General features: G+C 45.9%; 2 protein-coding genes across 2 annotated transcripts in view; one reads left to right on the plus strand and one right to left on the minus strand.

The window, feature by feature from the left end:
• Window positions 1-21,939, plus strand: part of RGL1 (ral guanine nucleotide dissociation stimulator like 1) — a 52,836-nt gene extending 30,897 nt beyond the window's left edge. Inside the window, exons 5-18 of the mRNA XM_030279455.4 lie at window positions 3,196-3,380; window positions 6,526-6,650; window positions 7,271-7,486; window positions 10,622-10,725; window positions 11,793-11,877; window positions 13,677-13,766; window positions 14,919-15,005; window positions 15,225-15,257; window positions 15,953-16,074; window positions 16,431-16,520; window positions 17,755-17,938; window positions 18,598-18,948; window positions 20,004-20,118; window positions 20,618-21,939. Of these exons, the coding sequence (XP_030135315.3) occupies window positions 3,196-3,380; window positions 6,526-6,650; window positions 7,271-7,486; window positions 10,622-10,725; window positions 11,793-11,877; window positions 13,677-13,766; window positions 14,919-15,005; window positions 15,225-15,257; window positions 15,953-16,074; window positions 16,431-16,520; window positions 17,755-17,938; window positions 18,598-18,948; window positions 20,004-20,118; window positions 20,618-20,715 (1,885 nt within the window). The 3' untranslated portion in view covers window positions 20,716-21,939. The remainder of the gene's footprint in view (window positions 1-3,195; window positions 3,381-6,525; window positions 6,651-7,270; window positions 7,487-10,621; window positions 10,726-11,792; window positions 11,878-13,676; window positions 13,767-14,918; window positions 15,006-15,224; window positions 15,258-15,952; window positions 16,075-16,430; window positions 16,521-17,754; window positions 17,939-18,597; window positions 18,949-20,003; window positions 20,119-20,617) is intronic.
• A 1,108-nt stretch (window positions 21,940-23,047) lies between these two features.
• Window positions 23,048-27,212, minus strand: part of COLGALT2 (collagen beta(1-O)galactosyltransferase 2) — a 45,100-nt gene continuing 40,935 nt past the window's right edge. The window contains exons 9-12 of the mRNA XM_030279456.4: window positions 26,661-26,793; window positions 25,699-25,826; window positions 25,003-25,209; window positions 23,048-24,633 (exon numbers count right to left, since the gene is read on the minus strand). Of these exons, the coding sequence (XP_030135316.2) occupies window positions 24,366-24,633; window positions 25,003-25,209; window positions 25,699-25,826; window positions 26,661-26,793 (736 nt within the window). The 3' untranslated portion in view covers window positions 23,048-24,365. The remainder of the gene's footprint in view (window positions 24,634-25,002; window positions 25,210-25,698; window positions 25,827-26,660; window positions 26,794-27,212) is intronic.

The following is a 27,212-nucleotide window of genomic DNA, read 5'->3' on the forward strand; positions in this document are numbered from 1 at the left end:
CAGGGAGGTGGTGGAGTCACTGTCCCTGGTGGTGTTTAAGAAAAGACTGGACATGGCACTCAGTGCCATGATTTAGTTGATGAGGAGGTGTTAGGTCATAGGTTGGACATGATGATTTCAAAGGTATTTCCAAGCTAGTTAATTCTGTGATTCTGTGAAACGCTTTCTTTAATTCATATCAGATCCTGTCAGGACTGTTAGATTGTCTTCCCAGTAGAGACAAGGCCATGGAGAATTCCCTTGTGGTGGGAGGGTCTCGCTTCCCACCTCCACTGTGCCCTGCTGAGCTGACAGAGCTGTTGGATCTGGAGCTGCCACAGTCCTGTCACTTTCTGTGCAGCTCATGGGCAGAGGGGGTGGGTGGGTTCTTGGTCCCAAAGGCTCAGATACACTTCTCCACCTACTTGTGTAGGTTTTCAAGACTGAAACCTTTGGAGATGGGCTCCAAGCACAGCTGGTGTGGAAATTAGAAAGCTTTCTGATAGGTGTGAAACTTGAAAGCAGTGCTTAGGAGAGACTGGAGTCTGTGGCCAGCAGCACAGGAGTTAAGCATTGAGGGTTTTTTGTATAGGCAGGAAAGGAAGAATTTATAACTCATAATCAACCCATGAAAAATGTAGTCTGTAGTGTTTCTTTTCTGTCTGAGTTCTTGGAAGGCCCCTGTTCCTATCTGAGCCTGTCAAGTATGGAGAGTTTCTTTGCAAGGGCAGCAAATATAAAGCTACTGCAAGATATGGGCAAGTGTCCAGCCCATTTCTGGAAAGCTGCATTATTCCCTGGCACTCCAGTAGAACAGCTGGGCAGCAGGAGATCACTAGGGCACAGTGTACCTCTTCTCTCTTTCCTATTTCCCCTCTTGACTGAAGTGAGTTTTGCTGGCAAATTCAGTGTCTGTAACAGCTGTGAACTCTTCACCCTGCTCTATGAGACTGTAGCTGTCTTAAACTCTGTTTATTGTTCAGCTTAAGAAAGTGGCCACCAACCAAGCCTCTGGAAACTGAACTTAGTGTGGAGAGTGTGTGAACAATATTTGTACAAAAACTTGCCCTGGGGAGAGGCTGCTCCTTCCAAATCATGGCTGAATTGGTCAATGGTGGTAGGAATAGAATACCTAGCTGGCTTTGGGTTTTGGGAGTGGGGGCATGATGGTTTGTGATGTGGGTGGGAAAAGGAGCACGGAGCAGGAGGAAATGCACTATTTGGGCATGGAGTGAGGCACAGTGCTCCCTGCCTGTGGTGGGAATGAGAGGAAAATGCTGTGGGCATAGGACAGTGGTGTTTGTGACTATTGGTGCTACTGTGACAGCGTTCTGGGTGTGTGTGGGGCTAGAGGGCACAACTGAAACTGGAAGGGTGGTGGCAGAGTCTGTGAGCATCTACCTGTTGTGGGCTTTCCTGGCCTTGAGATGTGGAGTGGTGTGGCACTGTTGGCTGTGCCATAGCTTGCAATGAAACCTGAAATCCAGAATGTGTTTGCATGGTAATTTTTGATTGTAAATACTTTCTGTAGCTCTGAAATTGTAATTCCAGCATTTCTCCTGTCAGCAAGCCTAACCAAAGAATATTACCAACAGATTTCCAAATACTTTAACTGAAAATTCAAAGTTGCCATATTATCAGAACAAGAAGGAAAAGAAACAACAGACTTAAATGGATGCGAGTTGTATGAAATCTGTCTGGTATTAAAAGTTAATTGAGTTTTGAGGAAAATGTACACAATTCAGATTTGACACAGAGAGTGGGAGAAACTCTCTTTACTGTTTCTTAATTATTGGTTTATTTTGGATGCTGCTGAGCAGCTGAGTTAACCATAGACTGCTATGGTTTCCCAGCTTGCAGCAGGAATGTGCCAGTGTTTGTACACCGTGCCAATAGAGAGTTTCCTGTGCTGGAAGAGACTTGAGGTATAGGAATGGTTTTGGAGACATAGAAAGCTCAGGGCCTTTTTCTTGGGAAGTTTAGGTGTTTATTGTGCCCTTTATTCTGAAATAAGGAGCTTAAAGTTTTAAGGAAAGTGGTTCTTTTTTTAGTAATTTTCTATTTTTGCTACCCTGAGTTGAAAATTGTCAACAACATTGCAAACTATTTCTGGAAAGCCATAGTTTAAATTGTCATATTTTCTTACAAAATCAAGTTGAAATGATGATAAATCCCTGCAAATACAGGATGTAAGGGCATTCCCACAAACACATATTGTGCAGTATCTATGTACCAATCTACGAGATGGGTGTGGATGAACACCTGCATAAATCAGGAAAAGCAAACAAACAGATCACTTCCCCCCACTTCAGGCAGGGTGGAAACCACGCTGAGTCATCAGCTCTGCTTTCCCCTCATCCCCCTCATTCTGTAGAAGGGTTGCCCATAGGTTGGTGTTCTTTTAGCTCCATATATCTAACAAAGTCTGGGACAACCTCCCTGAACAAGATCCAGTGGTCCTACAACTCCTTAAGCATCGTTTTCCTGCTCTGCCAGCATGAGCAGGACACCCTTTTTGCATGCTGTAATTTGACAGCCTCGCCTTGGTTCGTGCTGAAGATGCAATCAAGACTCTAGCGATACATTTTGAATCACTGAGATTAGCAGGACCACTGTGTCTCCTGGGCTCAGCTCTCTCGGCACTCCCAGGCTGGCTCTGGCACAAGCAGGCTCATGCTGCAGTAAGGGTTTTATCTTCCCAGATGAGGCAATCCCACTCACTGTGCCTGCCTGTGGGGGTTAGGCTTGGGATTTTCTCCTTTTTCCTCCATGAAAGCCACAGTTCCATGAGCAGGGAGGCTTTGTACCAAGACTGTAGATAAGGAGGATTCATGGTGTGTTGGGATATGCAGCTCCAGTATCATGCCCAGTCTCTGCAGCTGATGAAAGGCTCCAGAGGAAGCATTTGATTTAGCATTTCCACTGGGAAGGAGCCATGAATACCTTGTTTCCTCTCTGCTATTTTCCCACAACATCCCAGGGAGTGGTTATGGAGCAAACATTGACCTTATCCCAGTGGCCCAAGACGGAATGAAGAAATTCTGTTGTGCTGTTGATGGTGTGCGTAATGTCTGGTGGTTGTTAAACATACCAGAGCACAGCTCAGCACAGATACTTCAGGTGGGCTGTGAATGTCTCGTGTTTGTTGTTCTGGTGGATACAGGTACACTCAGTTCCAGCTGGGTGCAGCTGTGTGTTCTCTCTGTTTACTTGCAGTGAAATAGCGTCAGTCTTACGGGCCTGGCTCGATCAGTGCTCGGAGGATTTCAGGGAGCCCCCCGACTACATGTGTTTGCTGAAGTTGCTGGATTATCTGAAGAACAATATGCCCAATTCTGACATGGAGAGTAGGGTGCAGAACCTCTTGAAGCAGTTTCAGAACCAGGAAGTAGAAGCTGTTGGTGAGTTACCATTCCCTTCTCTCTTTCTGTCCTCCCAGACTGTAAGATGCCCCAGGGATTTATGTGCAGTACATTTCACCACTTCTCATGCTTGTCAATAATATTGTGAGGCTCACCAGTGACTTTTCTCTTGCTGTTTTTTTTTTTTTCTTAAAAAGGAAATCCAACCTTTGTGTGAGGCTGCAGGCACTGTGAGGGATGAAATAGTATTACAGTGTTAGGTGCCTATGTCTGTTCATCCTGTGGTGGCTTGGGAAATCCTCTAACATTTAGCCAACACTTTGAGATTGCTGCAGCAGCCAACTGGTTAATTGTGAGCACACTTGCCATGTCACTGAGTTAAAACACACAGCTGTTCTCTAGCTGGGCTTCTCACTTTAACCTCCCCCCTACCCTGAAAACTCCAAACAAATGAAAAACAGAATACAGAGCTGTGACAAAATACAGCTTGAGTCACAAGCTTTGTCCTGCAGCTTTTCTTCCTAGTTACCATCTTGTCTAAGGAAGTGCCTGTGGGTGTTTTTTCCTATTGGAGTGGCTGGCTGCTGGTATCCAAGGACAGAGGAAAATCTTACGTTATTGGGGGTCACAGTCTGCTGGAACAATAGTGAACTGTAGTCACACAAACCTGACACGTCCCCGTATCCTGGTCAGAAAACTTCCTGTGGCAGAGCTGGGGAGTGGGGAGAGCTCACATAGGGTGTGAATGAAGACTGGAATCAACTTCCAGCTTTGGTAGAGGGGTGAGAGGCAATAATTCATGCCATAAATGATAAAGGAAATGCCAGAAAAAAACCCCCCACATTCATTCCATGAAAGTCACGTCTGCCGGATGCTCCAGAAATACCATGTCAATGCATAACACTGTGCAGTGCCAAAATAACTCAGGCATGAAGAGAGAAAGGAGGAATGCCCAGAGCCCAGGCCTGTACTGAGCACAGGTAAGGGAACAGGATGGCTCAGATGTTGCTCGTGCTGACCTTTCCTAGGTTGGGTTCCCCCAGGTCAAACAAAGGAAACTCGTGAGAATGGTATTTGGGTTCATCTGTTCTTCAGAGTGAACAGAAGTTCCCAGCAGCCCTGCTTCTGTATTTGTTTCCTCAAGTAACAGCTGAAAACATTATTTTTTGAGTCATAGGTGGGCCAATAGGAATGATAACATTTTATACATTCTGGCAGAATAGAGACTGGTTATTAGAGTAAAATAAGAGGAGGGCAATGAAGTTAAGCTGTGGGATTTGCCAAAAAGAGTTTTAGGGTTGCCTTACCTTTATCAGAGCTCCATCTTAGTACATGTTCTTTCAAAATTCCTGATACATTTTCTGCAACCTTTGTTGATAATTACTGTCCCAAAGCATTCCTGCTGGGTTCTGAATTTTGACATTTGGGCTCTAATCTTACAGCTTGATTTGGGTAACCAAACCTCTGTTCTGTGCTGTCATCAGCCATGCCAGTAGATTAGATTGCAGTACCAGACAGGAAGATAAAAGCTGCTTCTGGCCTCAATTCTTGCAGGTTGAGCAAGCAAAACAAGGAGAGGCAGAGGTTGCAGGGTCAGGAGGAGCACGTGCTTGCTCTCAGTGCAGTCACAAGAGGCAGTCAGACTTGAGAGAGCTGAGTGCATCAGAGGGGTCCTAAGATGATGAGATACTTGAGTTCAAGGGGATTCCAGCTTGTTGGAGAGTAGGGGAAAGACTGCTTTGAAGCAGTCTTTTTGAAGGAGAAAAAGAGGGGTGAAAAAGAAAAGGAAAATTTACACTGTGCTTCAGGACCTTGTTTTAAGCATGCTGTGAGGTTTTGGGTAGGGCTGCAGCTCAGTGGGGAGGATTTTCAGTTGAATTTCAAGAGCCAAAAGGAAAAGGAGGTTTTACAAAGCCAAAAGGAGTGAGATTCTTGTAGCAATCCAGTCCAAGTCCATTTAATTATGCAAATTGCTACAAAACAGCCACAGAAAAGCAGTGCTAGAACAGAGGTCTCCATTTACCCCACTGATCTCTGCCAATAAATTGTGCAATTCAAATGTACCGATGGAAATCAGCCTGTAGACACAACTTGTTACATCAAAACTGTAGCAATTTACATTGGTGATTATGTTCTGTTAATTACTAGAGGAAGGAACAATGAAGTATTTTGAAAAATAATGATTCTCTATCACATTATCTGCTGTTGTTACTTTAATGCTCTGCTTTAACTGGGTATGAAGTCTTGCATAACACTCTTTGTTTTTGTAAATGAAATCTCACCAGTAGTAAACTCAGTACTTTGGTTGTTAGTCTTCAACAAGTCCCAATTTTTTTCTCCCTCCTTATGGAGTTACTGTTGTCTTACAGTAAAAGGAATTAGGATTTATTTTCAGGGAGTTTCTGTTTCTTCCTCCTCTTCCATGGGAAACAAGGGCATATTTTTTGGTGTTTGAATTTTTTGCTCCCAGCTTCAGGGAGCCAAAAGGTGACATGGCAGCAGCTGTGGAACCCTTTCCTCTCAGCACTGGCTCAGGTCCCTCAGTGAGGACAGTTCTGCTCTCTCACCTCCTCTCTGCTGCCCAGTGCAGATTTAGAAAAACTATTCAGCAGAATATTACAGGTGCTTGCTGTATTCCATTTCCTGGGAAAAAATTCCCTGAGAGAAAAGCTGAAGGCTGCTGGAATAAACTCTCTTCAGTTATAGCTCATGTAGCTACACAAAGGGTGCCAGGAAATCTGGTATCTTCTTTTATTTCTTGATTGAAGATCATTCCTAATGCAGTATTTAGGGGGTATAACTGTTGCCTCATGTCTTTGTAGTTTGATTTTTTTTTTTCAGATTATAAATACTGAAAAACAGATTAACAAAACTGTGCAATGTCAGTAAGGAATTTTTCTTGGGGTGGTGGTGATGCTTTTTCTTTCAGAAGAATAGTTAGCAAATGGGTCAAGCCACTTCTTTGCTAAGATTTATTCTGTCTATTTCTTTTTATTCCACCTTTTCTTTGCCAGTTTAATCTTCTGGTCATTTTTCTCACTCAGATGGCACAGTGGGGCCATTACATCAGGCAGGGCCCTTGGGGCATTCTGCTGTAATACAGTTATGTTGCAAAATAAAACACCTGCTTTGATTCATTGTTTGCTGTATAAATTCACTGAGTGTTGTTTTCCATCCTGGCCAGATGGGTTTTGTAGCACTTCCTCCAGTGACCTGGTTGATGGAGAGGAACTGGAGATCAGCAATCCAGAAGAATTCTCCTCTTTTCAAGACCACGTTGTGGCAGAACAGCTGACATACATGGATGTGGTATGTAGAGTATTGCATATAACATAACTTTATAAAACAAGACGTATTTTTGTTTTAAGTTACATTGCTTTAAGTGTAGGGTTCCAGAACAGGACTGCTGCTGGGACACGGAACACAGCTCTGTGGTTATCCCAGCTGTTTCAGTCATTGAGCTATTTCCTTCTGTCATTTTGAAGGTTTTTTTGGTTTTGTTTTATTTGTTTTTTATGTGTAGCCTCTTTTGCAAAAGATATTGGCATTGAGAAATAGCATGTTTTAACTATAACTCTACCTGGCTTAAAGATATCTAGGTACTCTGGACTGTAATGCTCAAATTTTGCTTTGTCTGTATCAGTTCCCTTCTAAATATCATTATATTAAAAAAAATATATCTTGGTTATGCAGCTGATAGAAAGGTGTCCCTTACTTTCCCAGTATTGTTTAGCTGACCGTTCTTTTGGGGCATCAAGCCTATAAAGAGTATGCCAAAGTATATTTTAAATTAAGAGAGAACCACTACTTACCTTTAAGTACCATATTAGATTTAGGTTAAATTTGTCCTCTAAATCTGTATTTCTTCTTGTAAATAAAAGAGATGTAGGAGAAAGCTGCTGGCTTACCACACCTCTGTTTCACTCTAGATGCTCTTCAGAAGAGTTGTGCCCTACCACTGTTTGGGATCCATCTGGTCTCAAAGGGATAAGAAGGAAAACAAGAACCTGGCTCCAACTGTCAGAGCCACCATCACTCAGTTCAATGCAGTCACCAAATGTGTCATCAGCACTATCCTGGGGACCAGGGAGCTCAAAATCCAGCAGAGGGCCAAGATCATTGAGAAGTGGATTCATATTGCACATGTAAAGCATTTATTCTGTTTAATGTTTTTTGGGTGGGTGTCTTGGAGTGAAGGAATTGGGAGAGGTTAAAGGGGTTGTACACATTGGTCCCAGGTCATCTTAACTCTAATTCTTTCTATTTTTAAAGAGTTTTTTTGTGATACCAAGTGAATATTGCCCTTCCTCTCCTCAGTTCTTCCCCTCTATGGAAATGGGGTTGATTCTTGGCCATGCCTAAGCTTTAGAGAAGCCCAGATAGCTGATATCAGTAACGCTTCCCTTCTCCACTGATGGAATCACTCCACTGTGGGAGGACACTGGCCTGGGCAGGCAGGACTTCACCAGCACGTGGAATCACCTCCCTGTCCTCCATGTGCCTCAGCAGAGCTTCCAACAGGATCTTGTAGCAGATTCCATCTTTTTATCATGTTTTTCCTAATCTTTGCAAGAAGAGGGCTTTTCCATCCCTGCTTTTTTTTTTGCTAATTTCCTAGGTTTTAATATTTTACTTTAACCTTCCTAATTCCCCTCGGAGCACTGGGCAGCTGGCAATAAATGAGACCTTCTGGAAGAGACCATTTCAAGCACTTCCGTGTGTGGATGTGTGTTGACTTCTAGGAATCACATGGATCTTCTTGAGCTATAGAGAACAGTCAGAAAAAGCTGAAGCCAGAGGCTTTCCCAGCTTGGCAACTTCCATGCTTCCAGAGGCAGCATTCAGTCCTGGCACCTGAGCTCTGGCAACTGCATGGTTCAGGAAGTTGGTATGGGGAAGGTCTTGGACCTCTCCTGTGGCACTTACATCTGCTTGTTTTTATCGTCATCTGATGGATGATTTATTGCCTGTGTTAAGGGATTAGGAAGTTTGATTTCCATTTTCTACATGCAGATCTAAGTGGCAGAGGGCGCCAGCTAAAAGGGCCTTCTTCCTGGGGCAGGCTGGACAGAACTTCATCACCATCAAGGCAGAAGGGAGGCCTGGGGAAGTCAGGAAAGGCACTGCCCTCATCCCTCTCTGTGGATGGAGAACTTTGTTCTACACCCCTGCTGATTCTGTTCTTCTCTCTTTACTTAATTCAACCTTCTGTGCTTCTCCCTTTGCTTAATTCATTAAGTGCTCCAGTCGCAGCATTAAACACATGAAAAATGTATGTGCACACTGCAGAATAAGGGCACATGTACAGCAGCTGGGTGCACATACACTTAGCTGCCCACTTCTGAAGAAAGCTGCTTGCTTTGTGCATGCAAATGAGTGTTTTGAATAGTTAGGTGCCTGAATTAAAAATAATGAACTCATTAAAGTACAGTTATTCACTGACAACTAAACATAGCAGCACGGAGTTCCACATTTGTTATCTCTTCATGACTTTTGGGTCCATTTTCTTTGTTTAAAAGATAAACTGGATGCTTTCTCTACTGCCAGCCCTCTTCTCCATCTAGATCTCAGGTTCCTGAGCAAGAGCAGCCAATTTCACTCAAACAATATTTTCTTTAAAAATAAAAATGAAATAATTAATGTTCTATTATGCTTAAGTTTTTTAAAATCAAAGCTGTTTCTGCACAGGATTCTTTCTGGTTTTCCCTCTGGTGAAGGACACAGCCTGAAACAAAGTTATTAAAACCAGGCTTAAAAATTCTTCTTACATGCAAACGAAAGATTGCTCAAGTTTAGTCTGCAGTCGGTTGAACCACTGAGAACACTAAATCAAATATTAAATGAAATTCCTACTGTGCTCTAAATTATACAGTGTGTAGTTAAGTCAAGATGGTTCCAAATGGAACCTTCCAGTTCAAACTCCTGTTGTACTGGGAAGAAAGAAGAAAAGCTGATAATTTGTGCCTCTAAATTTATGTTCTCCACAACCTAAATTTCAGGTTGAACATAAAGGTCTCATTCTTTAACATGGCAGTCTCTGGAGAAGAGCTGTTATGTGGCTTTTTTTTTAGCCCCAAGCCATGCAAAAACAGCTTTCAGGTCTAGTGAGTCCTGCCCCATGATCTTGAACTTGGTCTTTATGTGACCCAAGTGTCCACCTGCTTCAGGGGCTGTCAGCCCAGGCTCTCTGCTTAAGCCACACTTGGACAAATGTAGTCTAATTAGCAGAGTTTTTTGTGGGTCAGTAACTGGGAGAGCTTGTACTCTCCTTAGCTGTTCAGTCACTTCTAATGCAGCTCCTGAACAGAGATGCTGATATATTAAGGTCTGACTTTTGCTTATACTCAGGCTGCTTTACATTTGTTCAGTCCTACAAAGGAAATAAATCATGTCTATTTTCACTGTAAGGATCCTTTACATAATAAGCATTATTAGGGTAAGAATCAGATTCATAAAAATGTTGATAAGCAGAATTGGAGTTTGACTACATTCTTATCTCCATGCAGCAGTCAAATTAGCAGATGTTTTGTCTGCTGGATTTGCATGTTCAGACACCTGTGCTGAAGTTTGTGGTGTCCAAGCTCTTGTTCTTGAGCTACCAACAGATTTCCAGAAGTCACAGACCAGACCTTCCCTCTTGCTTCCCTCCACTTTATTAGGATCTGTACTACTTTTTTGAGTTTCTCATTATCCTTTTCCACCCAAGCTTTTGTCACAGAGTAGCTGCATAAGAAATGTCCATGAAGCAGTCTTTGTTCAGATTTGATCCCAACTCTGGAAAAGCTGGGAAGGTTTTTCTCTTTAACAGTGTGCACATACTTGAATAACAGGTTATTCCTTTGCATGTCTTTATTTTTAATTGACACTGAGATGACTGAGGGTTTACATTTTAAATACCACATATAAAGAGGCAAAGCCTGGTTTTCTCCCTAAGGGGTAAAAGGGATTGGTAACTATAAAGAGCTTTTTAAGAAGTATAACCTTTGTGCCTTTCACCATGGCTTCATGGACTCAGTTCCACTTTTATTTTTCCTCAGAGAACTGGAAGCTGTGACACCACAAATACATGAAAGTGAGGAAAACAAGCTCTAAATGCCAAAGCTTGTGAAGTGTTTGGTGGCTGGAGTGGGGAGTGATATTTTTGATGCTCAGTATTTGCACAGCTGCTGCTCAGCAGTGAGAATGTGTAGCAGGCCTGACAGGGCTCAGAGAGAGGAGCACTAAGGTCTGTGTGGTGCTGGCACTTAATGCTCCTGTGTTTCCAACCACTCCTTTCACAGGAATGTAGGATCCTGAAGAACTTCTCCTCCTTGAGGGCCATCATTTCAGCTCTGCAGTCCAACTCCATCTATCGGCTGAAGACCACCTGGATGTGTGTTTCCAAGTAAGCCTCTCCCTCAGTTCCCAAGGGCCACAGTGTTCCTTCTTTTCATCCTCTCCTCACTCCTCTTGTTCTGTTCCTTCACTGACGTGGGTCCTGTCAGAAGAATCCCTCATTCCTGGGAGGCTCAGACCCTTCCTGTGAGCTCCTCTTTCCTGTTGAGGGGACAGTCTGCCCTTGGGCATACTGGATTCTGTCCCTTTTAGCCTATTGGGTATTCCACAACCTCTCTAGAAGAACTATGGTGCTGGCTTCTCACCCAGCTCATGCTCACCACTGTCAGGGCAACATGACCTCTGCTTGTTGTCTTCTCTCCCATAAAGTTTGAGGAGGTCCAGCTTGCTACAATCCTCCCAACTCTTCTCCTGGTGCTGATATTTACATAAAATACATCTTCCCAAATCACAAAATCCAGTATTGAAGATAATACTTCTCCCAGGGGAACACTTGGTTGTGTAAATATTTACTGCCTGCCCCACAGATGCTAGAAGTTGCTGTCTAGAAAAAATGGTGTTCTGCTCATTCAGTCTGGGGAAACCAAATTTCTTTGCCTTTGATAAATTAAAATATCACTCTGCTAGGCAGTATCTTTCTGTATTTCCTCTCCACAGAGGTGGGATTTTCCTTCTGCTGCTCTGTGTTTCTGATCAAAATATTGCCTTTCATGTGTTTACTGTGTTGGGCAAAAAAACTACTCCTACACTTATTTGCTTCCAGTTTTCCAGAATGCATGGAGTAGGGCAAAAATCAAGCACTTGGGTTCCCTCTCAGCTGTTTTTCTGTTCCTTTGTATCCCCTGACCCATTCTCACACTGCACTGACAGTTCAAAGGCCTGCCCAGGGGCTGCTGATGGTGTTCCTTTGCTGTCAGATGAAGCCAAACTTTACTGGAAGCACCAGAATGTCCCACCAAGGCTCCCAGGAGATGTGCACCATCTCACTGGGTGCATTTTGGTGCTGCTATCTTTTATAAGTAGAACTGTTAATGACTGATGAGAAAGACACAGAAACTTGATTGGATTTTAGAGTGCTTGCTAATGGCATAAATGATATTATCTTCTCCTGTGCAGGGACATCCTGCTGATGTATGAAGAGCTCTCTGAGATCTTCTCAGACCATGACAATTATCTGACTAGCAGGGAGCTGCTGATGAAGGTGAGAACTGGTGTGAGTTCAAAACTTGTGATCTGAAGTTTAACCCTTTCTGAAACCAGCTGCCAAAGCTCATCACTTCCTCAAGGACCTTTCTAGGGTGTTCTAGGGAAGAGCAGGCTGTAAAACCTGAACTTCTTGCTGGCCTGAGAGTTGATTTCCTTGTTCCTGGAAGAATCAGTAGCTTCAGCCTGGACAGCCACAACCAGCAGGCTTTGGCAGCATGATCTGGGTGGACAGCAGGTCTTGCAGCTCCTCAGCCCTGAGGTCACTGGAACAATGCCCCAGCTTCAGCTGAGGAGTCAATCCAAGATGTTTATCCCATTATCCTGTACCTTTCTTAGAACTAGGAAGCAGGGCTGGGAATTCTGAAGGAACAGGCTTCCTACTCTGTGGGTGGCCAGATGGACAACAAAGAGGGCTCTGTGTGGGGCAGTTTGACTTATGAACTCTCCTGGGTGAACCCCAGTAAGCTCAGGAGCCTGAAAGGGGCGAGGAAGAATGACAGGGAAAGGCTATGTTCTGCAAAAACTAAGGAATGTTTGTGGCAGGTTTTTTCATCTACACAAAAAAGTTCCTATAAACTCACTAACCAGATCATTCTTTGGCAGTTCTGTCCAGACACTCTGGCATTTGTCCCTCAGCCCTTTGCCTTGGGATCTGAAATACTGTGTTTTGCTCAGGAATGGTGGGTGAACACATTCACATCTGTCAGTCTGTTTTGTTTATTGTCCAATTATCAACATCTGTAGGTAATTTTAAAAGCAGGTGAGACCATAATAAGCATAGAGGAAAAATGTGTGTTCAGAACAGTTTATTTAACTAAATATTAAAAGACAAAATAACTCAGACTGAGCCCAGACCTCTGGCTCCCAGTAAATCACCCCCCAGCTGCCCTAAGCAGATTTGAAAAACATTTTGGAAGCAGTGAGAAGAGAAAAATCCCACAGAATAGCTAGAACCTCTCCCCTACTTTTCATCTTGGACCATTTGAAGGATTAATATCCACTGAATCCTCCAAGGCTTAGTTTTCCTTCATTATAAATAGCTCCTGTAAGGGAAGCCACGTTGGACCTTGCCTGTCTATCCTGCAAATCCAAGTGTGGAGCAAACAAAATGCAGTTGGAAACAGATTGGGTGGCATGGAAAGGGAGCAGTGTTCTCTCCTCCTGAACAGACATCGATAATGATTTGTGACACATCTATGCAAGAAACCACTGCAAGAAACATGTAACTCCAACATCCCCCGTGTACCCAGGGAAATAAAGGTTTAAAGAACTATGGTAAAATACCTCATCCATTCATAGGAAAGCTGGAGCTGTGGGGATGGAAACCCATTCCTTTAATTTCCTGCATGGTTTTGGATTAGTCAGAAAGCCACAGTCGCTGTGGCTGTGGAATCTTGGTGTTGCAGCATAAGAATAACAACAAAGCATTACATAAGAAGGAGATGTTTACTTGTAGCAAGCCTGATTAGAGAATTAACCAGAAATCCTGATGTCAGGAATGTTGGGATAGAGCATCTGGACACCTGAAGTATGTCTGAGCTTCTCTGATTTGAACTCCCAGATTTGCAGCAGCACTTGGCTTTGGCCAGAGCTGTTCTGCAGAAAAATTCCCTCACAGTCATCTTGGGTGATTTTTGTCCAAAATTCCCAATGAGCATCCAAGTCCCAGGAAATCAGCACACATGTATTTTTTGCGGGCTTGTCTTGTTAAATGTACTTACTATTTTACATGCATGTGGTTGCCAGTTTACCACTCAGATCCTTTATTTACTGCCTTTCTTTATCACCTCACAGGAAGCAACATCCAAATTTGCAAATCTGGACAGCAATGAGAAAGAAAATCATAAAAAGTCACAGAAGCGACTGCAACTTCAAAAAAACAAGGTGTGTTTGGGGTTTTTCCTCTCCTTTTTGAACTGGTAACATTATTAACCCTAACTGGTCCATTCTATAAGAAGCAAAATCTAGAAAGGTCTTCACCAGAGTGAGTGGGCAGGAGGGACTGATGGATATAAACATGTGGTCATCACTTCCAGCTCTCTTTTTTTGGTCCTACAAGAAAGAGTTCCATTATCTCCTCTTGTTACACTTTAGAGAGAAATGCAATTTCCATGTAGTAAAATATGTGCTCCTGTAAATACTGGAGTTCTTGTGATAAAAAAAATTAACTCTGGCAGAGCAGAAGTCTCATGTACTTTCAAACATATGATGAAGCTGATGACATACCAGCTTGAAAATTGCACAGGCTCCTACAGAGATTGCTTTGTAAAATGTGTCTGGGATCCAGTCTGCTGGTGAAAATGGTTTTTCTTTCAAAGCTGGCAAAGATTTAAAAGGACAGGGGGAGAGAAATCTGGAATAGTGAGGCAAAAGTGCTGAACATGATTTTTGTCTGTCTAGTTCTTTGACTGGAAAAAATATAGATCCTTCTGGATGGTAGAAACAAGTGTTTCCTTTGCAAGTGTAGAGCCAGCCTGAACTCTGCAAGTGCTGGCAGTCTAGAAGTTCAAAGTGTCAATAATTAGCATTAAAATGCAGTGGGTGGCTGGGGAAGATGGTCACTTCCTGGAGAGAAAAAAATGGTGTCTTGATTTGACTTTGCTATCACAAGGTATAATCACACATCATTAAGTAGAACCCCACAGGGATGAAGCAGAAGCTGCTCACACAGGCTGGCCAGGAGATTCCCCAGCTCCTCCTCCTGCAGCAGGTGACAGAGGGACCCTGGCCCTGGCCCTCAGTGCTTCTCCCAAAGGCAGGGTTTCCTGGGGATCCACTGTTGGGAATCAATGATGGCAATACTGTAATACAAAACCACTGGGTAATACCTGTGAGAGCATCCTGGTCTCACTGGAATTGGATTTAAATTCTAGATTATCTAATGAAAATGATGTAATGAAAGAAAACATAATTATAGGACTGATGCTTGGTTAAGCAGATTACTTTCATTTCATTTTCTTACACAGGAGTGTTCTGGAATTCTAATTATTCTCATTTTTCAGTCAATTAATCCAGCACTGCTCTGCTCACTTGCAGGGGGTGATGCAAGGCACAGTCCCTTACCTTGGCACCTTCTTGACTGATCTCATCATGCTTGACACAGCCCTTCAGGACTATGTCGAGGTAACTTGGGGCAATTTTTTGGAACCTTAAGTATCCTCCCTGACTTCCTAACTGAGTTTACTTGTTTCTGCATCCTCTCCTTCTGCAGCTCTTAAAAGGGAAAAAAGAAAAGGGAAGCAATATGCAGTGTTGTTAACTAGAACTTGTGTGAAGTTTTGTGCATTTATCTCAAGGTACAAGTCTGGCTTTTCTCTGATCCCTTCTCTTTCCTTCCAACAGGGTGGTCTGATCAATTTTGAGAAGAGACGAAGGGTAAGTTGAATGTTCTGTGATTTTTGGTTTATTGATACCCTCTGGGCAGGGACCTCTGTTTTTAGCAGCTGAACCAGACCTGGAGGCAGGAGACCTTTGCTTTCCAGAACACACAGTAGTAAATATCTTCCTTCTCCTGCAGGAAATCCTTTGTAGGTGAAAGTCAGCAGAGGGCAAACCAGGTGGAGAGGACTGAGAAATAAATGCTGTCAGTCTCTCCTTTCAGCCTGATCCTTGTTGGTCAGAGATAAGTAATGTCCTGTAGGAGCAAAGGTGCTGGGGTTACTGTGGGCTGAATGAAGTCAGGCCAAATCTCCATCCTGGGGCTTGAAAACAGACTTGGACTTGGCTGAGATGGAGCCATTTCCTCCCCTTAAGTGCTCAATAATCTGCCCTAAACAATCCAGGGTTATTCTGGCAAAGTGTGTGTACAAGTGCAGTTACAGAAGAGTAGCACACTCTGGTCACATTCCTTAAGGGTAGCATTTTACATTCCTCTGGAGCAAGTGTGAGTGCACATTATGGATCCTAGGAAATAAAGCCCACCTTTATTGTTAGAAACTGGTTCTTGAAATAGTTACTTGACTGAAACTGAACTTCACATCAAGCTAAGTTTGTCCTGGATCCCTCATTGTATGAATAAATATAATCTTGTTTTCTAATTAGACTTTCTACGTGATTATTTATTTCCTTAGGAATTTGAAGTCATTGCCCAAATCAAGCTCCTGCAATCTTCATGCAACAGCTATTGCCTGATACCAGACCAAAAATTCATCCAGTGGTTCAGAAGGCAGCGACACTTAACAGAGGAGGAGAGGTAGGTCCTCAGTGCAGCTGGCAAACCTCTGTTCTCACCCCCCACACACCTGGGCAGGTCAGGGCAGGGACATAAAAACACTGGAGAGCACTAGTTTTAAAATCTATTATAAGGAGGTGAAATATGCCCTTGGCCCTGGTAAAATGCAAGCAGAGCAGTGCTCCTCTTTGTGGTGCTGCAACCTTCTCTGAGGTGAAAACAACTGAAGGACTCTGGGATTTCTTGAATGTTGCTGCTGTGAGATGTACAACTAAATGACAAACACTGTCCAACTAAATAAACTGTCCAACTAAGTGACATTGTATTACTAAATAACATTGTTTGCAAATATTCACCTGCTGGCCTCTGCCCTGCAGTTACAAACTCTCACGTGAGGCTGAAGCAGCTGCTGATACCAACATCCTGTCTCCAAAATCCCAGAAAAGCATGGTGAAGAGGATCAGCACGTGAGTTATGATGGGGCAGAGGGGTTTTGGGGTGGGAATATGGACCTGGATAACTCAAACAAGCAGTGCTCATTTAATCAGCTGCAGAACCTGGCTGGGGATCCACAACCCTGCATTGCTTTAAGGAGAAATGCAGCCTTGTGGCTGAAGCTGTCCCTTTGTGTTGCTAGCAGCAGTCATGAGGATTATTAAGGATAGAAGAGACTAGAATAAAAATCCTTCCTGTGGTGTCAAAAAAAGGAACCATTTTAGTGCTGGATTATAATGCAGTTCCTGTTGTGTAATAACTTCACTGAATGCAGCAGGAAAACACAGTAAAGGAGGATAAAGTCTGGTCTATTATTAGTATAAATTGCTATAGACATGCAAAAATTCCTTGCAGGATTTTAATATGAAAGTAAAGGTTAGGAAAAAGGCATTTGATAGTGGAAACAACTATCTGGAGAAGGAAAAAAACATCATGGGGACATGGTCCAATTTGGTGTAATAGCACAAAGATTCAAACAGGAGGTGAGTAGAGGACAGGGCCATGCAGCTGGACATGGGAAACAAGAGGAATGCAGGAAAAGCTGCATGGAATAAAGCAGAGCTCAAAGATTGAAGTAAAAATATCTGCACTCTGAATGTGTTTTGCAGATGAATACTGTAGAAAGGCAGTCAGTGACACCCCTCCAAGCTGTGTTAAATCAGTAACTGCATGCTGATGCTCCCTGCTCTTCCTCTTGGTGGGTCAGACCAGCTTGTTTTGTTTCCTTTGACACTCCTTTCGAGGCACTTGACCTGCATTTAGAAATGAGCTTGGAGAGGGAGCACCTTTAATTTACACTTTATGATCTCCTTATTGTGTGTATCTCCAGCCTTCTAGAGAGAACCTGGTACCTGTGGCACCCTAATAGAGGGCAGGGATTGGCAGCGGGGTGAATTTGCTCTTTGAAGCCCTTTTTTCTGTAAAATGAGCCTGAAAATGTGAAGAGATGGAAGGGGGGGGAGTGTTCTAGTGGGGCATGAGCTGGTTGTGGCCTTACAGCTGTGGGCACTCTGTGTCAGGAAGGTGTTGTGTTAGCCTGTAACAAAGCCTCTGGACACACTCCATAAACACCACAAAGGAAATGACAACAAAGGCCATTCCAGAGAGGAAAAAACTACAGAATGAAAGACTTCTGAACCAAAGGACAGCTTTGGTCAGCCCAGCTCTCGCTTACTGGCTTTTATGCTTTCTTTCTTTCTATACTAGACTTTTTCTGGGCACTGATGTGTTCACCCCACCCAAAGAACCACCCCTGAAGAGCTCTCCTGTAGGAGGGAGCTCCGGGGAAAGCACGGATTCAGCCAGTGTTTCATCGTGTGAGTTTAATCACTCTGAAACTGAGGATGTGTGTGTGACTCCTGTCTCTAGTCCTGAGGACCCTCTGAAAAAGGTACAGCTGAGGCCTCTGCATGCTGCAGGCAGGCTCAAGATACTTGCCAAGGCTCTTGGTCTTGACTAAAGCATTGCTTTTAGTGAAATGGGGAGAGAAATGTGTAAAAATGGAAGTAATCCAGTCGGGGTTCTTGCACAATGTTCTGTGGTGTCCCTTACAGTGGGTTTGTTCCTGTCAGGAAGCTTTGGAGCAATGCAGAGGGAGAGAAAGGCAAACGCTGAGCAGGGGAAGGAAGGGGGCAGTTTCAAGGGGAACGGCAGAGAAGAGGGCTGTGTGTATTTCCACTTGTGTAAAGGCTCTCACCTGGAGCAGGAGTGCCTGTGACACCCTGTGCTCCTTCCCAGCCGGTCCCAGTTCCTGGCTGCCTGCCTGCAGCCTCATGCTGTTCCTTGGATCTGCTGCCACCTCCTGGGCTGCTCTCACTGCGAGCCCAGAGCATCCCCAGCAGGACAGAAATTGTCACTGAAATGCTGTAATCAATCAAGCGAAGTTCAGCGTTCAGTTCAGGCTGGGATCCCTGCCAGCAGGCTGGGCAGAGTGCGGGTGACTGAGGTTTTGTCTGTGCCTTCTGCTTTCTCCCGTTCCTCTGGCACAATGACACAGCCAGGCACACCAAACGTCCCCTTTGTGACAGCATTTTCCTTTCTGTTGTGCAGATCTCTGGCTACTCCTGTTCTCCTGACTCTTCCATGAGCACGCCTTCCTCAGGGGTGTCATCTTCTCCCTCATTCCTGCTGGCCTCCAACGACGACAAGAGCTCCGTGGGCTCCGACAAGGGCTACGACTCCGACAAGGGCTCCATCAGCTCCGACAAGGGCTCTGGCTCCAGCAAGGGCTCTGTCTTTGATGCTGGCTCAGGCTTGGACAGTGGCTCCATCCCCTCCAGGGACTCGGTGCCGAGCTGTGCCCCCCGAGTGCTGCCCGTGTACAACCGGCAGAGCGAGGGCTCCTGCATCATCCGCGTCAGCATGGACGGGCTCCACGCCAGCGTCTACAAGAGCATCCTGGTGAGTGGCACGGCTCTGGGCTCAAAAGGTGTGTCCTTGGGGGGCTGACAGAACCCATCACTGCATTCTGAGAGCACCCCTTCACTAAGCTGGCTCATCAAACCTGGCTGGAACGGGAAAATCGCACATGGTGCTATGCGGAATGGAGCCTGGTAGGAACGAGATGTTTTAAAATGGCTTTAGGGAAGTTTCTGGTTTGGAAATTGTTCTATGAAAAAGCTCCAGGCGAAGCTCTGTGAGCACACTGAGGTGTTGACATAAGATGGTACATTTTCCTTGGAGCAGCCTTCCCCAGGAGCTGGTTTCTGGAAACAGGGAGCTGCAGGGGAGGGACCTGACATGACCTTTAATTCCACAGCTTCCCCAGTGAAGAAGGGAGAATCTCCCTCCTCTTGCCAGACCAGCAGCCACAGAATTCAGGCATTTCCCTCTCTGCTTATTCCACAGACACATCCAGTAATGCCACTGCTGCTGCACCATGGGTGATGTGGCTTTGCTCAGCTGGGGGGACACAAATGTGGGATAGTTCTCAGCATCTTTAGTTCCTGATTTTAATGGTCTCACTTTCCCAAATCCAGCAAGTTGTTCCTTGAGGGCCTGATGGATTTGGCTGCTGGTGAGACTGCAGGAGCCTCTGGAGGAGCCATGTGTCTGCTCCAGATGCATTTCCACAGCACACAGCAAACCCAGCTACAAGGCCAGAAAGCTTTGCAGGATGTCCAAAGAAGTGCTTAGCACAGGAGCCTGCACAGCACTGGGGCAGCTCTTCACAGGGGCTTTGTGGCTGGTGAGAGTGAGGTCTCTCAGAGGGAGCAACACTGGGATCTACTGCTGTCTCTACTAGTACTGTATCTGTGTCAGCTTGAACTAAAAAGCCACCCCCTCCAAATGTCAAAAACGCTAAGTTTAGGATCTGTCAGCACCTGCCCCTTTGCTGCTGACCTGTTCTTTCAGTTCTCTGACATCTCTTCCAAGAACAAGCAGTCAGGTTTTCACTGACTACTAAATAATAAGAGTGAATGAGAAGGATCTGTCATTGCACATTATCTTTCCAGATAACCAACCAAGACAGAATCCCTGATGTCACCCAGCGAGCCTTGCTGAAGCACAACCTCGAGCCTGATGCAGTTGAAGATTATGAGCTTGTGCAGGTCATCTCTGAGGACAAAGGTAGGGAAGCAGAGCTCTGCTGCTGCCTGGAAAGTTCTGTTGGATTTCAAAGGGAAGAGTAAAACGGGAAGCATTAGAAATGCTGCTGACAGGTCACAGCTGCCATTGAGAACCCCCTGGCTGCTCAGGGGTGGTTTCTGTCAGCACTGCCCCCTTTCCACAGGCACTGCCAGCTCCTGGGTTGCAAGGCTGTGTGCCTTGCAGCCATAGAGTGATCACAGGATTTTGGGTGGGAGTGATGTTCTGCCTCCCTGGGACCAGGCCCTCAGATCCCACCCATCATCAGCCTTCTCTGAGAGTCTGCCAGGGCCTCTGCCAGGCTGAGCATTCCTGGCCTGCCCTGCCCCTCCTGCCCCGCTCCCTTTCCTGCAGGAAGCTGCTCCCAATGCTGCTGTGGCAGAACAGGGAAATGGCCCTGCCTGCATCATCCTGCTCCCTCTCAGCTCTCCTGCTGCTGTGCCCCCCTCCCCACTAATGCTGCTCTGGCCCTGTTCTGCAGAGCTGGTGTTCCCCCGCGATGCCAATGTCTTCTATGGCATGAACAGCCACGTGAACTTCGACTTCATCCTGCGGAAGAAGGCAGAGCTGCTGGGCTGAGGCTGCACCCGCGCTGCCCTCCCGGCTTTGGGGAATCTGTCGCAATTCCCTGTTGAAAATGTGCAATTGGAGCAATGGGCAGCCCTGGTGCAAAGGCTCCAGGCTGCTACATTGGTCTTGAGGACACCCCATGAGCCACCTCTGTGAGAAAAGGGTCTCCTTCATGCCAGTATTATACAGAAGATGATCTGAACTTATTTTTATGGAACTGAAGCAAATTCTGTGTATGTCTGCCTGAAGCAGCTGAGATTTTTTTGCACTTGTTCTACACCAGAGAATGACCCATTTTTGGATCTTGTTTCCAAAGAACTTCAAAATGGATGAACTGCACTTGCCTTTGTATGAACATCATGAATGGGACAAACAGACACTACTTTGTGTTGGATGGAGGTCTTAATGTCACGACAGGGTGATTTCCCTTGGACTTGGTTAAGCCATGGACCAGAACTGGATGCCTTTTGTGTGCACTCCCATGTGATGGATGGACATCCTCCCAATGTGCAATTCCTCTGCCAGAACTGAAATGTGAACCTCTTTAAAAGCCATAAGTAAGACGCTGGATTGTAAGCAGCCCTGATTTGAGACTCATGAAATACACACAGTATTTCTGGTTCTGCTGGTAGCACTGTGCATGCCTGCACAGATCTAGCAGTTATTATCCAAACAGATAGCTTAGGATTCTTAAGGATCATCAGTTAAAATAGAGTTTTATCCATGCCTGGGCCTTTTACCCCCAGTTTTGTGGCACTAATTTGCAACCCAGGGCTCAGGTAAGTTTTACACTACATTTTGATTTATCACTTCTGTTTACAGGTAGGTAAAACAGACCGACTGTGCATCTCCTGTACATCCAAGAGTCCTATGGCAGGTCCCACAAGCCTGGTGTAGGTCATAGCCTGAACAATTTATGAATTCCAGTTGTTTGTTTAGAGGGTGACAGAGTGGGGGGGTTGTTACTGAGCCTTAACCTTTGCCCAGAGTGAGGGCAAAACTCTAAGTTCAGTTTTCTCTGTTTTGGTGTCTGTACAGTGCAGTTCCTTGTGTACATAGCATAGCTCCTAATGTATATAGTACTGCTCACTCAGAGGGTGTATGGCAGTGTTAAGCTGAAACATAAATGTTCTGGATTTTAAAATTACACTTTGCAAATGTTTATATATGTTATGTTTTTAACTGCTTATCTGTAATCTTTATATGATAAGTATATAAATTGTTTTTCATTAATATTTGCCTGGAATCAGTCAATTTCCTTTTATTAGTGCATGTCAGATGTGTAAAAACACCTCACACCACTTCCTTTGCTGTCACTTTCTCCAGCCTCTCCACGTTTAGTGTTTTAACTTCTCAACAGCAAAGCCAAAGCTCTCCAATGCATCAGCCACGCACACAGCCTCTGAGAGATAGGGATATTTTGTGCTATTTCTTGAGGTTTCAGCTTAAAGAGTGCTGTAACTGGGTAATTAAGATTGTACACCAATTTTACATCTTCTGCAAGAAATTATTCTCTTTTGAGTCACGGAATGACTTCTGAGGCCAGATAGTATGAAAGAAGTGCTTTGAGTGTATCCATTTCTCCCCATTGTCTCAATCATGGTGGTTTTCCTCCAACTCAAATACCTTGTATGTTTTTAAATCCATGCTCTGTTTGCTGGTGAGGAGCACCCCGAGATGATGCAGGGAAATATGTGTCAGCCAACAGGGAAACCCCACAGCAAGGGGGAAGGAAGGAGAGGCTGCTCATAGGCACTGAGGTGGGTCTGTCATGAACAAAAAACAGGAGGGTGGAAGAGATGTGGCTCTCATATCCACAGTGACACTTGACAGTGCTGGATAGTCACCTGGTCACAGAGCCCTGCTCCTGCAGAAACTTCTCACCAATGCCTCTGGGACTTTGTGTCCTTCACACAGGCCATGTGGGCTCATAAAGCAAGAGACCTGCGGAGAAAGCAAGAGGGATTGTGAGGAAGGAATGACCCAGGCTGTGTGTGGGCCTATGGTGCAACCTCCATACTCACCAGGTCGTGTGGGCATCTGCTCCCACATGGACACCAGCAGGAACTTGGCTTCCAGGTGGGAACTGCAGCATGGGCCCCTTTATACAGCCAGTGACTCCATGGGAGAGGGACACAGCCAAGAATCCCTTGAGCTGGACTTCATTAACCTCCATTTAACATTCAGGGTCAGGCTGGAGGGGGCTTGGAGCAACCTGGTCTAGTGAAAGGTGTCCATGCCCATGGCAGGGGGTTGGACTGGGTGACCTTTAGAGGTGCCTTCCACAACCCAAACCATTCCAGCACTCTCCTCCCACACAATGAAGAACACACAGAGCTGCTCATCTTGCACCAGGTTCTATGTATTATCAGACCGGCTGACAGGTAATAACATGTCTTCTGCAGCAGAAAGCACAACATTGATCAGTAATTATTCAAAACAAACAAAAATTAAAACCAAAACCCCAGCCACACACACTCAAAGCACAGATCTGCCAGCAGGTGAGCCCCCAGATGGCAATTCCAGGAGGGAATCCTCCCACTGCCCAGAAGCTCCAGGTCTGTGCCAGTATAGTCCGTGATCACCTGGCCTCTGAGAAAGGTTTTTTTAAAAAAAATAAACACCATATCTTGCTGGCATGTGAGCCAACAGCAAAAACATCAGAACTCATCCAAGACACAGAAAAGTTCGCTCCTCACATGAAAAAATATCCAGGCAAGTCGCCTTTCCGTCCTGTAACACACAATTCTATCGGGCTGCTGAGAGTTACATTGCTGTAGGCTCTTTTGGTTTTAGAAGGAGAGTTTGTAACCTAACCTCTTACATTTTAAGTTCCCAAAACTCCTACACTTGCTTTTATGGCCTGAATAAACAGGCCTGCCGACAGGTTGTGGGGGTTTGTTTTCCTGAAGGGCTAAGTTGAAGCAGAGGTGAAGCAGGATGCGACATGGACCAACTCTGCCTGCATTCCCTTCAGGCAGTGCAGACACAAATAAATCCAGCTACCTCCATGTGCATGGCTTCCACGACTTCAGACATTCCAAGACTCCATTCTGGATCCAGAGGCCTGTTTAGATGGGATGCAGCAAGATTAAAAATGAGCTGATGGGAAACCAGCACTGCTTTTGTACAGGAGTGTGACGGGGAGAAGACATGACAGAGGAGCACTGCTCTCCTGCATTGAACATTTTGGGGAAACATCTTGATTCTGATAGGGATCCCTTTGGGAAACAAACCCAAATCCCCCAGATGCTCAGCAAACAGGGTGGTCAAAGCCTACAGACCTACAAGGAGTAACAGTAAGGGAGCAGCCCAGGTACAGCCATCCTGAAAGGCACTGACATTTGTACACCTCTATATATTAATCTTTATAAATACAGTGTTCTACATGAGGATCTGTGGATCGATGTAATTCCAGGCTGGTTTCTTCTAACAAAAGCTTGCCAGGGCTTTTGCTTGGATCTGGAACACTTCTTCCTCCTCCTTGGTGTCCCACCCTGTGCTCGGCGGCCTGGGCAGGTGTCTGGCCCAATCCCGCGCACGGCCCTTGGCGCGGTGGGAAGGAGACCACATGAAGAGCTGCTCTACAACTTTCAAGGGTGAAAAGCTAAAGTGTGAGGCAGGTTCAGCTGTCAACAGAGTCCCAAGGAGGTGGGCAGTCATAGCTCATCCCTGGATGACGGCGTGTCCATGGAGGGCAGGGCATCCTTGTTCTGGGCGTCGCTGTGGATCTTGTCCTGCTGCCGGGACTTCCAGGAGTGCGTTCTGTCCCAGTCCGTCGACACGGTCTCGTTGTCCCAGATGGTGGAGGTCTCCGTGTCGCTGAGGTAGCCCGGCTGCCCCGTGTAGTGCGTGGGGTAAACAAGCAGGGGTTCTGCTGAGAAGGCCTTCAAGTCTCTGGACTCGTAGTACTCCATGTACTTTGTGCTACGGAGGAGAGGAACACTGTCAGCAACACAGGAACCTTCACTGGTGCCAAGCCTGTCCCTGGGAGACACGGCCAGTCCAGGGAGCCGACTGGTCTGGGAGTGGGGGTAGGTGCTGGGGTACAGCCAGAACCATGTCCTTACAACCACCCACACCTGTACAACCAAAGCCTGCTCCCAGAGACACACAGGTGCCTCAGACAAACAGCCCTGCCCAGGCATTCCCCTCTGGCACCTCCTTGCACCTGTGCCAGGAGAACAAAACCAAGCACCACAAGGAGTCCCCACCAACCAGGCTACCAACAAGACCTGGTTTAAGATCAGCCAGCAAGACCCAGCCCGTATCTCCGTGAGCCACAGAGGGACTTACACAGGGTGCTTGTTGTACATGATGGGCAGGAATTCATCCACAGGCAGCATCTTGCTGAAGGGCTCAGCCCCGATGAGCTTCTGGGCCCCGTGGAAGGAGATGGCGTAGCCCAGGGTCCAGTAGGAGTAATCAGCTTCCACCAGGTTCCGCACATTGGGAACGGCCCTCTCGGGCTCCTGCACCTGCATCCTCTTCCGGCCAATGTAGCTTCAGGGTGAGAAGATCAAGGAGATGGGAACCAAAGTGAATCCACAGCAGTTAGGACGAGAATATTTGTGTCAGCCAGGCCAGGGCAAAGGATCAATCCCAGCAGCAATCTCTGACCCAGCTCACAGATTTCTATCCTGCACCACTACCAGACATCCGAGTCTTACCCCAGTGGGTGTGAAAGGCTTCCTAAGGGAGCTAAGATGACACAGTCTGAGGCTCAGGACTGAGCTGTGCTGGTTCCTCTGTCAGCATCTCCAACACAGCTGAGGTCAAACAACATTGTCCACACCATGGGCAGGGATGGTGCCCACGGGGCCTCCTGGCAGCAGCTGCCCCAGACAGCAGATGTGTCATGGTGGGAAGAGCTACCAAGAGGACTGTGCCACCATGCCCTGCACTGGAGCATCAACCTGCACCTCTGCCACGCCCCAGCAGTGCTGCTGACCTCCCCACGTGCCCAGGACTCCCAGAGGAGCAGGAACTTACATCAGCTCCCAGTCTAACTGGGCTTGCTCGATGTCGTCCATCAGCCTCATGAGCTTCCTCTTGAACTGGTGCTCGAAGCGCACATCGTCCTCAATGACGAGTGTCTTCTCCAGGCCCCTGCTCACCACCTGAAACACGAGGGCTCCAACGTGAGCAGTGGTCTCCATGGGTGCCCTGCTGTCACTGGGGCCACCCTGACCCAACAAACACAGCCTCCCAGACCACGCAGACAGGGAGCTGGAGAACCACTCTGTGACATAAACATGATCTGCTAAGCCATGGAACTTGCTCCTGCTCTGATACAGAATTAAGGGAAAAAAAACCAGGAGTGTTTCTTTAACCCCATTTGCTTTTCAAAACCTTCTTGCCTTTTTTCTAAGTAAGCTTGCCCCAGGCAGGATATTGAATGGACTGCAGAAACAGTCATGAAAATGTTCTGATAAAAATCACTTGGAGCTGAGGGCAAATGAATCCCAGAATCATGGAATGGTTTGGGTTGGAAGGGACCGTCAACTTGTCCCCTTCCACGGGCAGGGACTAGCCCAGGTTGCTCCAAGCCCCATCCAACCTGGCCTTGGACACTTCCACAGATGGGGCAGCCACAGCTTCTCTGGGCAGCCTGTACCACACCCTCAGCACTCTCATAGGGAAGAACTTCTTCCCAATATCCCATCTAACCTTGCCCTCTGGCAGTGGGAAGCCATTCTCCCTTGTCCTGTCCCTCCATTCCTGTCCCAAGTGTCTCTCCAGCTCTCTTGGAGCCTCTTTACATACTGGAAAAGGGAAGGGGAGGTGTGAAAGGTGAACACTGCATTCAAAAAAAACCCTGCAATCCAAGGAAATCAGCTCTATCCTACACTTCCAGAAACCTGGGCTGGATCCAATGCTCTGCACCAGGCCTGGCTGTGCACCAGGACACAGCACCTTCCTGCAGAACCCTCGAGGCACCCCAAAATCCTCACCTCCTTCCAGATGTAGTAATGGCTCAGGAAGCAGCCGATCTCTCCTCTGGTCAGGGGTCTGGAGGAATAGGGGTCCCGGTATCCCGGCAGCATTTCGATGCTCAGAGCTTTGAGCTGACTCGTGTTCAGTGCTCTGGGAAACACGGAGTATTTATCACCATTGCAAAAAAAATAATTCAAGCCAGACACAGGCAAAGCATGGGGAATGCTGCTGATGTTCAGGAAAAAGCCACACCTTGAGGAATTCCGACACTTGTTTTGCTCAAAAACACAGAGGAAAATTAACTTCTTGATTTACATCTCTAAATCAAGTTGATAAATTCTATCCTTAACTCTGCCAAAGACTTCTCCTGGGACCACCAATTATCTTTAACTCTGCCAAAAACTTCCTGTGGGACCATCCACTTGCCAGGTGCTTGGCTTTGATTAATTTTCTGAGGCCTTGATAGGATCCAAGTCTCCAAGACCACTAGATGGTACGTGGACTCCTGTCTCCTTGAGGCCTTTTTGCAACTCACAGACTCAATATTTCTGCCTTGATTTCTCATTTTA

Source organism: Taeniopygia guttata, chromosome 8, assembly GCF_048771995.1.
Source record: "Taeniopygia guttata chromosome 8, bTaeGut7.mat, whole genome shotgun sequence".
Classification (NCBI taxonomy): Eukaryota; Metazoa; Chordata; class Aves; order Passeriformes; family Estrildidae; genus Taeniopygia; species Taeniopygia guttata.